This window comes from Dendroctonus ponderosae, unplaced genomic scaffold, assembly GCF_020466585.1.
Source record: "Dendroctonus ponderosae isolate FM_Combo_2020 unplaced genomic scaffold, Dpon_F_20191213v2 Dpon_F_20191213_37, whole genome shotgun sequence".
Lineage (NCBI taxonomy): Eukaryota > Metazoa > Arthropoda > Insecta > Coleoptera > Curculionidae > Dendroctonus > Dendroctonus ponderosae.
Genome location: NW_026018580.1, coordinates 15031 through 30676, shown reverse-complemented (window position 1 = coordinate 30676; position 15646 = coordinate 15031). Strand labels below are relative to the sequence as shown.

Genomic DNA, 15646 nt, shown 5'->3' with positions numbered 1-15646 from the left:
GTAAGTTCCGCCTACTAATTGAAAATGCAGATTTTTTAAGCCATTAAAATACGACCATCAATAAAGTATAACAAGGATAGTTTCTCCTACACATCATGTGGCCTTTAGTTCGGAACCGGTCAGAAATCTAAAATAAAATGTTTCCAGTTTCTCTCTTCAGGTTTTTGTAACGTTTCGTCTCCTGTTTGAATATTTGCATGCAATCTGTTATGAGTATGAATTATTCATTGACGTTTTTCCCGTTTTTAGCACCCGCATTTAAATTTATGGACAAATTGACTCATAAGAAATTGCGTAGGTGTTCGCGTCTAATTTTCTTCAAAACAATTAAGTTTGATATAAAGTGTCTCAATAATAGTCAACCAATTATTTTGCATTATTTATCGGTACAATTTTACGAAAAAAGCAAATATTGAATCAAAAGTAATGAAAATGAGATCTAAGTTTCGATTGCCACCAGAAATCAAAAAACGCTGTAGCATTGGAAAGTACCTATGTAGAACAAAATTAGAGAAGGCATGTAAAAAAAATTGTGAAGCATTTTGTCCTGAAATGACAAATACGAGTGGCCAAAATACATATCTGAAAATATCAGTTGAAAGAGTAAAGTATAGAAAAATCGAATTAGTTCTGCTATCCCTAACAAATCCACAACAAAGTGTTTCATTAATGACTTCCCATTTAATTAGTCGGGTATAAATGATACTAATAAAGTTGCTTTAAAAATGCATTCGGTTGTGCAATCAAATATAATAGTCAGGAATAACAACATTTTATCTAAAAACGAACATTTTACATTATCTGAACTGTTATCGTTTCCAGTTGGTTTATCGCCTTCTGGTATATAAAATTTGCATTAATTTATTCAAGTATTGACTAAATGCTTATTTATTTCATTTACAATCGCGATAAAAGTCTTATTAACCAAGCGATTATAGTCAATAAACTGGTGCACATGTACTTTTCAATTTGAACATTTTCTTGGAAACTTCCGGCATTTATCAAAGAAAAGAGTAGAATTAGTATCATTAGCAAATGACCACACATAAGATAATATTAAAGTCGGACCTGTAAAAGACCACGAAAATTTATGCGACGTATGTGGGCTTTGGGTAGGCATGGGTAACACTGTGTTGAGTTGCGCTTTTGATGCCGCTCTGTGAGTTGGTGAGTTAAAAATCATTGCGCCTCATTGCGCCGCACCTCGAATTCCGTATGTGGCGGAATAATTGTTTTATTATTATTGTATAATTTGTTATAAAGCACTAGGCTTACGATGTACCTATACAAAATTTCAGCAGCTTTCAATAAAAAAACGACTTTTTTAACATAGTAGATCAAAACATAAGCATTTTGCAATATGTCCTTATAGGAACTTTTCGAATTGAATCTCTACTATCGATTCAAATACACCCTGTATATAAAACTGCCAGGAAAACACGTACATTTTTTAAAAACCTACCCGGTATTTTTTAACTGAATTCATCACCGCCAATAAACTTAAACACCACATGTAATTGAACGATAATATAAATGTTTTAAATTCCATTTTCGAAACCGGAAGGAAACACATGTTTAAAGTATCGTCGACCTCGACACTAACAAATGTATAACGCTTTCTATACGCGCTTCCTTTGTGCTGAAACCTTTTCGGTTTACACTTTTTTTTTGATATGCAAAACATTCGACCTAAATCATGCTGGCGAATGGAAATCGAAAAATTGTTTAACTAATGGGAATATTATAATTAAAGTATCTGAACTTGCAACAAGGATAAACTACAAATAATTATACCGAACAATAACTACATCCTGTGGCAGAGAAGGTTGGGATAATAATTGATTACTTTATATCAGTGATCTCTTGAAATGAAGGTTTACGCTGGCAATAAAATTCAGCATTAATGCCTTAGAAGAGAGCCAACTGATGAAATCAATGATGTTTCTCAAGAATGGAACAATTCTCCTAACAAATTACTTTACAGTGATTTCATGTGCAAAGTTAATTCCAAATCGTGATTTTGCGGTATATTTTAGCAAGACAAATAGCCAAGTGGTCTAGCTTGTTATTAAAACTTGAAGACTTGCAAGCTGAGTCAGAGTCTGTATTATCTACAGGGTGATTCACAACCTTATGGACACAGAGCAGGGACGTGTAGAGGACCTCAAAACAATTCGAGTTGCCATTTAAGTTTTTTTCTCAGTCCCATGGTTAGTGAGATACAGGGTTTTAAAGTAAAAAAAAATATATTTTCTCCTACAGTTTATGATATATTTTCATTCATCATACACCATTTCATTAATCTCTTTTCATATCGTAACCACCTGTCAAGAAATAGTTCGAAAAAAAAATTTTTTGGTGAGTAAAACTTGCAATTTTTTAGAAATTTTACGTTTTATTTTTTGTCTCGAAAACAAAGTTTTCTATCGTAAAAAGTTATTCTTTATCAAATATCGGGCCCATCGAGCACTATCCAACAGTATTCTGTCAACTTTCCAGCTTACGTAGTATTCGAGAAACTCGCGAAAATATGGTTTCCAAAAGCTGCACATCTCAGTAACCAAAAGAGCTGAACTGAATTTACTGCCCACGCTAAAAATTTGAGCAAAATATCTCATAAACTGTAAGAGTTAAAGAGAAAATACGAATATTTTTTTCAAACTTTGACACCCTGTATCTCGTTAAACATGGGCCTGAGAAAAAAAACTTAAATGGAAACTCGACTTGTTTTGAAGTCCTCTACACGCAGCAGGGCTCTGTGTCCATAAAGTTGTGAATCACCCTGTATATTGCCTTTCATTTCGTTTTTACGTCTTTTTATTATGTATATATTTAGCCCGTAGAAGAATGCCTTCTTTTCAATGGTTCTAGAGTTAGTTTTCTCTGAAAATGTATGTTTTAACTTTTTCAATACAAAAACCTGCCACTTGATTTCAAGTTTTTTCGTTCGTATAGAAGAATATCAGTCAGATATACAGTATGGCCAAAGAAGGCTTGTACTCATTTTATACAGGGTTTTTATTTCAAAGCGAAACATCTTAAATATGAAGCGTTCTCTTTAAAATGATATGATGATGTCGTATTTTTTGTATTCTGTCTAATTCTTCAAATTTAAGGTACTAAAGATGGTTCTTTTTGAAATGAAAGCCCCGCATATTGTATGTATGTATAATATACAGACTCGTGGAAGAAAATGCTTCAAAATATTTAAAAATGGAATTTTCCACTCTTTTTTGCGAACTTTGAAACGTCGATCAGAGAGTGGCAAATGAAGAAGTTCTCATTATTTAGATTTACCGCTTTGTTTGAAAATTAGGATGCCTCATAGAGGCAGAAAAATGCAAACCCATAGAGAATAATTGAAAACAGTTCAATTTTTCACGATAAATAGCAAAAATAGAAAAATTAAAACAATTATGTTATTAGATTACTTCGAATGTATTCTGCAAAAAAATGTTAATACGATTTCCACGTAAAATAATAAAGTGAAAAACAGCGTGTCTGCATTAACAAAGTATTGAAACTTGAAAAAAACAAAATTGGGCCCATATGTAAATGTGATTTGTTATTTTAAATATTTATTTCCATTTTTGGCTTTCTATAGGTAATTACTTAGTTGCTAAAGTGTTCAATAATATTTGCCTATTTCCAAAAAGTTGTAACTGACTGACTGTAAGTGAAAAATAATTTGGAAGAGTGCAGGTTTTTGCGAATATTTGCATAGTTGTATACTCGTATAGAGAAGTTATTAAGGTTTTAACAACAATTAGCTTGCGCTTTAAATAACTTATCAGATTATATCTTTTTGGAAGCCGAAGTAGGTACTAAACGAGGACCTTAAATACACATTGGTCTTTTTTTGACCAGCTCAAAAAAACATACTCTTTCACATTTATGTTTTTCACACTTTTACACCTGACAACAAAGCTTTTTGCTACGGTTTAGGCTGCTAGTAAATTATAATTTTTTTATACTGTTTTTACATAACAATGTTTTTGAGTTTCGTGGTTCGAAAACAGTGGCAAGTATGCAGACACACAAGAAAATGTTACCATTTCTAAAAAATATCACCCTGTGGATTCTCATTACGATTTGGTATGCCTAATGATGTAAATCTCATAACAGAATCAATATAATAAATAATATAAGTTTTGTCTCAAGAAAATGCATGCGTTTTAAATAAAAATAATAAAAATGTTGAAATTGTTTCCTCAGTTCATTCTAATTTATAATCATAACTTTGGCTAAGCTACCTCCTTTCATATCCATATGTTATGTTTTGAGGCCTTGTATATTATTTTCCAAGTCATTTATGGACTAGCAATTAGATTGCTGTGGATTATAAAGTAACCACCTGTGTGTTCTATTTGACCTAGGCAATTATTGCGTCCAATTTATAAAGAATATTAAAAGTTGTCTATGATTATGTACATTGATTTCTTACGTAAATAACTGGCATTCCATGCGGTTTAATTGATATCCGATTATTCGCTGAGTTTCTGCATTGGCTTGGGTTTAATTGTTTTTACATAACCGTAATAATCAATGCGGAAAATGTTGTAAAAGTCACTGTATAATTAATTTGTTGGCGCGGTTTTACCAGTGCACTTGCATATAAATTTGAAACCGATTTGTTTATGCTTAATCTAGCGCTACTCAAGACATTTTGAGAAAGTTTCAAGCAAATATAAAATACACCCATGTACTGTTATTAGGATTGCATTTGGACGCCAGAATATTTCGAATAAAACTCCGCGTTAATGGCATTTTCATGTACCTATTTTCAAAAATATGTCGTTTTCACCTGAATTGTGTGTTTGCAACCGAAGCCTTTCAATGCCATCGTTCCACCAACTTAAACGATATTATTAGTCTACATACAAACCTTTAAAGTCGTGTGCAGTTATAATTTTCACTGTCTAATTCATTTTTCTTTACGGATAGGAATGTAGGGTAATATAAATCAGATTACCGCGTTCCAATTCGCCCAATACCTTCGGGTATTAGCGACTATTTTAGTTCTAGTAATTACACGTTGTACCTATAAAGTAACGTTTCTATTTCAATTATGAATTCCTTAGCTCCATGTATGGTTGAAGGAACTGTTCCGATGTACAAAAATTATGTAATTACAATTAACAGCTGAAAGATAGTCCGGTAGAAACCGTTTGGATGTTTTATGCTGCCATTTAATGTAATGTAAATGTTACATGCTTATAAAGTGCAACTTTGTAACAGTGAGCAAAATACAGAAAGAAGTGTGCCAATGTTTGGGTAAATCTGAAATGCGCATAAAATTATTTTGTGATTTTTCACTAATTTTCAAATTTCCATTGTCTTTAAAGGAACATTGCAAAAGGCAAAAACGTTTTGAAACTAACATTTCTATCGCGTTATTAATTGACAAAAAAAATCACACAAATTCTTTGCACCCTTGGCCCCAGATAAGCATTTAATGATTCTCGTTAAGAAAAAGACCAAACTCTACTCTTGAGACCCAAGTTCAGGGGGTTCCCACCCATGAAAGAGAGGAAAATTGGAAATTATTTGGCTGTTTTTTGTATTTCCTTCCCGACATCCTGTATTTTAAACGATTTTTAATAGTTAGCTTTTGCCATTTACCATCATCTGAACTTTCTCTATGTGTGATTTATAAAGTCGTCATTTCTGTGTTTAATTAAGTCTTTGTGTACCAATCSAATCTTCTGTTTTACGCCCGTTYTTATCTTGTTCCAGCGCTTTCTTACTTTCATTTCATGTYTATGTGGAGTTTTCGGTAATTAAGTCGCWAGGTATTTAACGTTAAKTYGCCTCAAAATATCAAAATTATCTAGTGAATGTGTCTTTTATTCAGTCRACATGTAATTGTATGAATTTTCTGCCATTYTCTACGCTTGTCCAAACTCCAACTCACAGCTACCAGAAAACCCCCATAAAACTGGCGAACAACAGAACACATTTCATTCTATCAAACAATGCCGATGATTTAAACTCATGCATTAACATAATTTATGATCATTAATTAATTTGTTGACGTCGCTCTAACGGAAACTTAAATGATTTTCACTGGAGTACATTGAATCTATTCACATACAGTTTGATATATATCCAAAGGTTAAAGTTGATTCGCCTTCTGTCTAGTGCGATTGATTTATTTTGCATTGTCTTTGTCTGGTGTTTATAAACATTATTAATAAATAATTCAGCGGATGGAACATTAGCCAAATAGGTTTAGGTGAAAATTAGTCTAGTTTTCATTCATAAAATTGAGGGGGTAAAAATTGATCTTTACTTTTCGGCATACATTTTTAAAACTATGTCGTATTGAATAGAACTTATAGTTTTTTAGTCATTATAAATGTTATATTGGTTAAATAGGATGGGCAAATGTAGACATTTGTATATAGTTTATATATATACAATTATTTTACATATTATGTACATACAACAAATATATGTTTTTAAAGCAGTTTTGAAGAATCAATAAAACACACGAATTAAGGTATTTTTTTAAGCGCAAACGAGGCATTGAACATAGGAAATATGAAAATATCACACAATTATTTGATGCTCAGACAAAACGTGGCGAACGAACTTTTCCTTTATAAATATTTGGATACGTGCTCGTATGAACGCCACTGGTAAAGCTGAAACTATTATTTATACATAAAAAAGGCGCCAGTTATCTGCCAATGTGTAAGAAATTTAATTTTAATATCTCCACACGTTTCAAATATATTGATAAATTTCAATTTTTTGCTCCGTATTTTCGCACTTTGGATGAACCGAATTACGTGAATTACGTGAATAATACACCTACTTATCGACTAATCCTGTTTAGTTATCCACGTATAAGTTTAATAAATAATAATATTTTGTTGTTTTACCCGACATTTAATGAAAACAGTTTTATACGAAAAAAGTGGCTGTAAGTGTTTAAATTAAATGAAACATGTGAAGAAAAAACCCCATTAAACTCTCTTCCATAGTTGGAATTACCTGTGTAGCGAAAGGAAGTGAAAGTAAAAGTTTTTCCAAATTTTAAAGTCTCCAGGCATTTCCACATTACATATATGGCAGAGAATCATTTCCAGCCAACATTTCTTTCAAAATCGATTGTTGCTACACTTGTGGCTATTTTCATCGATGTAAATTTTGCAAGTTGAACCGCTAGAAACTTGGGAATTTGAACGGATTTTTAAATTATCAACCAATATTATACACTCAATGACTCAATAAGAGCTTCTTTATTTTTGGTCCACTCCTTTTAAAGAATCACTTCATGGTTATTTAATCCAGCCCTTAACTTATAAAAACGTCTTTATTTGCAACGAAGTTTAAAAATAAATAATGAAGAAAATTGGAAACGAGCTGTTTCTGGATATATAACATAAATTTAATACTTGCAAAATAATACAAGATATTATTGGCTAATTTTGGGTATGTGACCATCGCATGTATGTTACATTTTATGAATCGTTTTTGCTGTTCTCCTTAATGTTAGTATCAATTGAGCTCCTGTTGTATTTGTTAAATTTAAAACTGTTAATTCTCCACCCAACAGTGCCAAAAAACCCAAGCTAATACTATCCTTAAATAAATTTCACTGTATTTAATTGTTCCCACAAAATGCAGCATGCAATCTTATTACAGAACGAGTGCAATTTAAAAAAGTATATAACATTCCTTCCAGCAAAAACATGCAACACTGAAATGTTGAAAACAAAGGGTCGCGGTATCAGCGCAACAACAGGTTTCGAAAATGAAAGCTATTAAAGCCGATTTGATGGCAGAAAGCTGGCGTGTTAACGAACTGATTTGCATACCATTATTTAAGATGAAATTGTCTACCGCAAGCGAGAAACCATTTTAAATTTCAAAACTCGAATTGCGGTTTAAACGATCCATTAATTGCAACGACAACAAATTAACCACGCATTTTTTTTTAGTTTCCCATCCTCGTTTTAGCAGGTATTCAAGGTAATGTCAAGGCAAAGCTACCTGCATGAACGCCATAGTCCAGTGACCTTAAGTGCAATTTAAAACAAACACTTCCATTGAAATATTTCATTTTTAAATACAGGAACTGGTAGTAGGAATGTATATTCAAGATGCTTGCAATTTTGCTCTTTTTATGTTGTCTTTCAATGTTTAAGTATGTTTAAAATACTTAGAATAAGATTTAGCAGTTTGTAATACCCATACTTTTGTATAGAAACTACTCTTTTATAGCTTGGCGTTATTAATTGCTATGCAAAATTGTCAATGACATACAAAAACTGGTTATTATAGGCTAATAAACACTGACTGCTGTTCTTTACAGGAAGCCTACCTTATTATAGTCTACTGGCAGATAAATTAATCATCTGTATATAACATTAAATTAATTATCTCCAATTTCTATTGCATTATTTAAGATAATGCTGTTAAGAATAGATGTAATTAGGTGCACATATACAGAGTGGAGTCTTTGACTGTATGACAGCCTGCATGTTGAAAAAGTTAATATACAGAAGAATTACTGAATCTAGATTAATTTTATTAAGACAATCAAGAACATGAAGTGATAATTTTTTTTCATGGACTCAGATAGCATAGTTTGAAGCTCTCAAATTCGCTTTAAAATTTATATTTTTACTTAAATTTGCAACTAAACACTGTGACAACATGCACTGTTGAGAGTGAAAAAGAAATGCAGCATTTGACGATGTTAACATTGCAAAATACGTAAGAAATATTAAATTAATCAAAATTTTTCCTTAAAAAAAAGTCCTATTTCTGCCTACTTCCCTTCTTCATAATATAATCCATAGCAGATATCGATAGCATAGATAGCTCGAATGATACAGATTATGATCGAACGAATGTCTAACAAAATACACAATTCCACATTCAAAAGCTGTAAAATCCTATTAATCAGTTCCCAAAAAATATATTAATTAATCTGATTCACCGGCTGATCGAAATTAATTAGCTTGTTTGGTTGAACGGTAGAAAAAATCGACGTTTAAAAAATTGTGATTGTCCTTTTACGTAAAACTTGGGATGCAAAAATGGTACGTTTGCATTCTTTATAGCATTTCTCATTTTTCCTCCTACAAATAAGATTGTTAACAATTTAAATGTTTTCAGAAAAGGATCAATTAATCTCTCAATTCAGGGGACATTATAAAACATATTTAAGATTATTCAATATACGGAAATAATAAATAATTAGTACAAAAGCCGAACAAAAACACACGTTTTCAGCTGTTTTTCTCGTCTCCAAAATGGTAAAACGGTCTGAAGCAAATTCAAAATGTAAGGGTGCGTACCGACCTGACGAGCCGAACCTGAGCCGCGGCGAAATTCCTTTGATGTTTCTTCATAACACGGACAGAACATGGATCGTCTGTAGGAATTTGCCGCAGATCAGGTTTGGCTCGTTAGGTCTGAATGCGCCATAACACTTTTGGTAAACGGACCTTGTAAAAAGTTTGCTGCAATTTACCAATTATTTTTGCAGCAAACCGCAAAAATTAACATTTTGCTATTTTCAGGACCAGAAAATGATAAAAAATGGAAGTTTAATAAATCAAAAAATATGTATTTTCAACACTCTGTAAGTGCGCCATTTCAATTTTTTCACCTCTTTAATACTTCCAACTAGTTTGTAGGGGTCAAGATACAAAGGGTACACACCCTTTAAAATCGAACCCCAGTTTAAACAGGTTTAACAAAGAAACTTGAATAGGAGTGAAGTTTTCTACAGTAGGGTTAATAAGTAAACTTGGTCACGCAATGACTTAATGTCTTCCCACGTTTACTGCATGTAAAACCGTGCAATAACATACTTTTCCTTTTCAGAATTAATTAAAAAACTCTACTTTCAATCACGCTCCACGTCGAGAAAATTATTTACGTTTGTGTAAAAAATTTTCTTGTCTAAATTCAAGCAAAAGGCGCTTCTCCTTAATATGTCCATCGTGTAAACGTAACCGGCAAACATTCCAAATGCCATCGTGCGTAAAATATATACACGATGAATCCAGGCCAAAAACGAATGCAATCATTTTTCCATGTATTGCAAAAAGTCTACTTCTTAGTTAAATTGCACACATATCTCTGTGTGCGATTCTTCATTTGTTGTAACCCAGTATAAACGAATGATCTACTTTCTTGCGCTGGATTGATATATGTATGAATATATCTCGTCATAAGCATTTAGCCACTTACCTTTGTTCTTTTCGAGGTGATTTGAATAAGACTAGATTTTCCATCAATCAGGATGTTATCGTTGATGAAGGTCACGTCGCAAGGACTGGGAGGACGCGCTTCCAAAGAACGAATCAATTCATCTTCCTCCCAAACGTCCTGGAAGCCGGTGAGAAGAGCATCGGGCAAAAGCTTAATACCTGGTTCATCCGGCTGCAAAAAAACAATGTTTCAAAATTTTTGAAAAAACAAACAAACAATACACATTAGTAGACATCGAGGTCAATAACTAAACAAATACTTGATGACATAAAAACGACTTTCGAGAGCAACTTTCGAACAGTGTCTAAAGAAAATCGTGTTAAGAGCCACTAACGAACTTTGCAATAGCTACTTACATACCATGTTACACTAAAGAATCGGAAACAAATTGATGAACTCGCGCAAGTAGTTGTGTTATTCAACTGTTAAAATAAATCTATGGACCACCATGTTATCAATTAAGATACAAAAATGTTTGTTTTGCACTTGAGTGCTTACAATTACTGTTTATGATCTACTCAGCAAATTAATTGCGTATCATTAGAAGAACAAGTATGAATGTTGGCATTTATTTTTCTTAATGTAGATCTTCGTCTTGTAATAACATGAATTTAGTTGAACTTATCATTATTGTTTTATTGCTTCACAATACAAAACAATATACAGGAAAGTTCATAAACCCATAATTTCAAGCAACTTACGTACTTTCAAGTTAACTAGAAAATGAATAATTCTTAGTGACAAACTGGTAACATTGCTCTTTCGTAGAATGGGTTCAAGGTATGAGTTATTTTGAAAACTGCAACAAAATCCATTAGGCACCTGAGCAAAACAATGGCTAATATAAAACAATAACATTATTGTTCTCTGAACTAGCCGTAATAGTGCTTTTTAGAATTGCCATATTGCAAGTAGTAGGTATGTTGTAACGATCAACAGTTTTGCTGTTTCATTCATGGAATTAGTGGCGTTGGAGATGGACGATCATTGGCTTCAACTTCAACAACGCATGCACAAAATGCAGCGTTTATCTTAGTTCTCTAAGCAAAAAATACACGGACGAAACAGATAACATTGACCAAGCAGTTCCCAATAGCGTCGCACCTTTTAACTCAGTTAATTGACTTGAGATGCCGTAAGAAACTACCGTTAAACAGCATGTTCCTTTTTACAGTATTAACGACTAATGTGTACGAACAGTAGTTTATTATTGCAGAATGTCATTGCTAGGAATGTCGAACGAAATATATCACTCGATATTTACCATGCGATGTAAATAGCATAATTAGTGAAACAATTTTCAAGTACAAGTAGACCTAAGTGTTTCATTAATATTTTGACTAGTCACTTTATTAGTGGATGGTGATTGGTAATTTTCTGTGCAACGTTGCTATTACTTTTGCGAAAAAACGTCTATAGGAAAATTGTTTTTCTGCTAGTCAGTAACAATGTGGTGCATAAGAGCAAGAACTAACGCTCCATATTTTCTTTGGAAACATTAAGTCAGGCCTAAAGTATTCTAAATTATAGTATTTATAAATCAAAAGATATTCCTATAACTAAACGAGAAATATAGTTTATTATTAATTGTTCATTGTGAGCCAAAAACTAAAATACTTAAGTACTTACTTGCATAATCATTCGAAAATAACAATTAAAAAATATATATACTTAGATTAAACTTATTTCAATTATTTTTACAAGTAGGTTGTAATCAAAAATATAAATGTGTCTCTCTCGACAACAATGAATCGATTAAAGTTTCGATTTTGCCCAAAACCAAAGAATCAAAAATCAAAAAAGTGATTGAATAAATTCGGGGTGTTCCATACGTACGTATGATGAAAATGGTACTGCAACACGTTTTGGATCAAAGTAAGAATTATTTTCAGTTATATTTTAATAGATTTTTAATTATAATTAACGGCTGTTTGGAGAGTACAACATAAATAAAAATATGAAATGTTTTAACTATCGGCAATAGTCTAAATTTGCATAATGACCACATTCAGGAAATATACCAGGTGTATATTTAAGTATCATAAGCACATGATGTCTGGCTCCAAACAAGACGAATCTGATTGTTTTTGTTAAGAAAAATGTATCACTCCTTTGCTATTGCTGGTCAAAGATGCCCCAAAAAATTTATTTTCATGAAATATAGGAAGAATGTTTCGATCGATTTTAATGAAGCTTTCGCTTCCAACGGCTTTGAGCAAATCATAAATTCGTGCGTGCCTTTGTGGTACAAACATTGCTATAACTTTTTACTTGTTAGCTGGAAGCACTTCAACAATTTTTTTTGGATGCATTAAACTCGACTCGATATTTTTAGCAAACAATTAACTGATTTCACCTGCCAACGAAACAGTTTTGCAAGTTTTTGTACCAAAACACTAAAAAATTTACCACTTGCCTAATGAAAATGAGTGCAGCGCGCCCTATATAGAAACAAATTCAAGATTAATTAAAATCAATCTTAGCGTTCTCCCGATATTACAATAAACATACATTTTTAAAAAGATTTTTTACTTTTTCCTTGATACGTTAGCTCAGAGCTCAGATCGTCTTTTTTGGGCCACAGACTGTCRCACTACCATTTTGATCATGTGYATGGAACATCTMGTTGTTGTCCAAATTTAGATTAATTATACTTCCTCTCCAAAAAGCCGCTTTTAATGATACTAAAYCCATTAAAATATGAATGAAAATTATTTAATTGCCTGGAAATAAAAATACCAACAATACCCAACAAGTGCTTGGTAAAATCGCCGGTCGATTTCTAATCGGTTTCCAAACGATAAAGAATAAATTGTAAATCGAATTCCGATAACGATGCTGCAAATGTTGCTCAATTTTCTTGGAACAATAGATTTAAAAAAATTGGCAAAACAATAAAAAAAACTGGTTTATAAATGGCAATTTTTCCATTCCGAAACAATCTAGGCGATAACACAGCAACGAAATTAATGAAACGAAACTTTTACAATGCTGTGTTTCGGCTTGATTAAAATCTAAAAACCCAAGTGAAAGCAATTACTACTACAAACTTATAGTCGGCAGTTCAAGTATAAAATCAGATTAGATAATTAGGTAAATATATTTCAAGCGAGTGAATTGTTGTTGTCGATCGATCGGGGAAACAAACAATTAAATTCGGATTTCCAAATTTCGTTACGGCCCATTTTACGGATTAAGTTTCTATTATTTTTGCGGGACAACGATGGTGAGAGCGACAGCCGGAAATTACCTATTTAGATGTTGATATTGATATTAAAATGGGTCAAAACTAGATGAAAATGGTAATAGAAATCCCAAAATCCAAAGAAAGCGGACATTAGAGATTTGGATGAAAATTAAATTGATTTGCTTACTTTTGATTGATTCATATCTACTGTGCAAATTTTGGAACACAACTAGGTTGGTCGCCAGCTGGAATAATGCTATCAAAATAATTGAAGTTGGATTAAACGATAATGATTAATTAAAAGCCTAGTATTAAGAGATAATCAAAAAATAACTCTTTTATACTATAACATTCTCACATTGTCAATAATGCAAAGTGAAATTCAACTTCGAAATATTACTTAATGGAATTTTACGCTATTTTTGCGTATATGATCATTAAAGTGTTTTGCAATGGGGAATTTCATTGTTAAACTCCTTTACTTCACAATAAGTGGCCAATTACCTACTTAATTCAACTAATTAGATGTTGCTCAATATGTTCGATTGTCACCTTAAATATTATCGGCTTTGACTTTGGACGCAAAACTGTAGCATAATTTTCTTATCCACGTCGCCGTTCTACTTGCACTGGATTTACTGAACAATTACTACGCCTTTTATAGAGCAATTTCTATTCAACGACATTCCAAAGCAATCGATGGCAATTGATTTAATAATTAAATTTAACTACTAAATTAGACCTTAATGTTATCTGTCCATCAGTAGAAATTAGTAATAAGTGCTTCTGCAAATATTTCCTTACTTTCTCAAGAAAGCGCGCCTAAAGCCGGTTGAAACACATTAAATGTTTACCTACTGTTGACCAGATTTCTTAGTTTAATAGCGATTAACATATTGTGGACAAATGCGTTCGATTTACGAAAACATTAGGCAAATATGCGCGCTTAGGAGTTGAAAATGTAAAGATTTTTTATCTTTATTAAACTGGTCTTGTTAATTATCAATTGTTGTTACCAAATCTCTATTACTTAATATACCTGATTGCTTAAACGAATTTTGTACCGACCAACATGTATCCATTCGATTATCTTACGAAGTGTAATCAGCTCTGATTGAATTTAGTGAACACTTTTGCTACGTAATAAAGAATGTTGTTTATAAACTCACCTTAGGAATTACAGGTCTGCTAGCGGTCCGACTCGTATCATTAGAGATGTAATCTGGCACATCTTTTCTAGTCGTAAAGTTAAATACTGCACTAGTTGCTTCTTCTTTCCTGGGCTTTGGTTTCTTAGGCAGCACTATTTTGATCGGTTTATTATCACTAATTTCGGATGTCACTGCACTGTTTTTGTTACTGGCACTTTGCACACTCTTAACAGTTTCGGATAATTTCACGAGATCTACTTTGGTTTTGCTCACTTCCTCGTCACTTTTTTTCATTCGGGTGTCAGGCAGATTTCCGGATCCCACAACATCGAGTGATTCAACTTCCTGCTTAGGCTTATCAGTGGTTTCCACTTGCTCCGATTCTTCTGTGTAATTTTGCGATGAATCGGTGCCACTTGAGATGTTCGGCGTCTTGTTCAGCTTGTAAGATGGTTCAAACCAGCTTGGAGCAGTTTTATTGCTTTTGCCAAGGTTTTCGAAAATACTGCTCGTCTTGCCGACGCTTTTGCCTAAGTTGTGCTTGCTTTTGTGATTGTCAGTTTTTTCAAACTCAACCACATCCCCTTGAACTCTAGAATTGTCTGCACTTCTGCTCCGACTAGGCTCCAAATCACTGATATTTTCAAGGCTTTCACTACGATGTTCCACTGAATCCTCCACTAGTTCTTGAGCACCATTTTCTATACCCGATTTTGCAGAATTTTTCAGGTTTTTTTCCATTTCAAATGCAGATAAGCCCATTTTAATTTTACTGGTACCGAAACCATTATATTCGCTTTTGGGTGGTTCTGAAATCGGACTCCTATTCTGCTTTACAGTGGAAGGTAAGTGTCTCTGATCAACTTGTGCGTTCATAAAGTTATAGACTGATGTGGCTGAGCTCTTGGTGATGTTGCTTTGTGAGATAGGAGAAATCATTTTTATCCCAAATGTATCCGACTCGTCCCGGTTGAAAACTAATGAAGTGGGCTTTGAAGGACTGTGAACTGGACTGATGATATGCCTGAAAATGTTTATGATTCCTGTGACTGTCGAATAGGGGCTGATTTTG

The 15646-nt window shown here is 32.8% G+C and overlaps 1 protein-coding gene across 4 annotated transcripts in view; it reads right to left on the bottom strand.

Moving 5' to 3' along the window:
- LOC125502301 overlaps nucleotides 1-15646 on the bottom strand; it is a 31627-nt gene that overhangs the window by 2316 nt on the left and 13665 nt on the right. For all 4 annotated transcript variants that reach the window (XM_048665441.1, XM_048665445.1, XM_048665443.1 and 1 more), the window contains 2 exons: nucleotides 14593-15598; nucleotides 10216-10407 (listed from right to left, as the gene is read on the bottom strand). In XM_048665441.1, coding sequence (XP_048521398.1) covers nucleotides 10216-10407; nucleotides 14593-15598 — 1198 coding nt within the window. The remainder of the gene's footprint in view (nucleotides 1-10215; nucleotides 10408-14592; nucleotides 15599-15646) is intronic.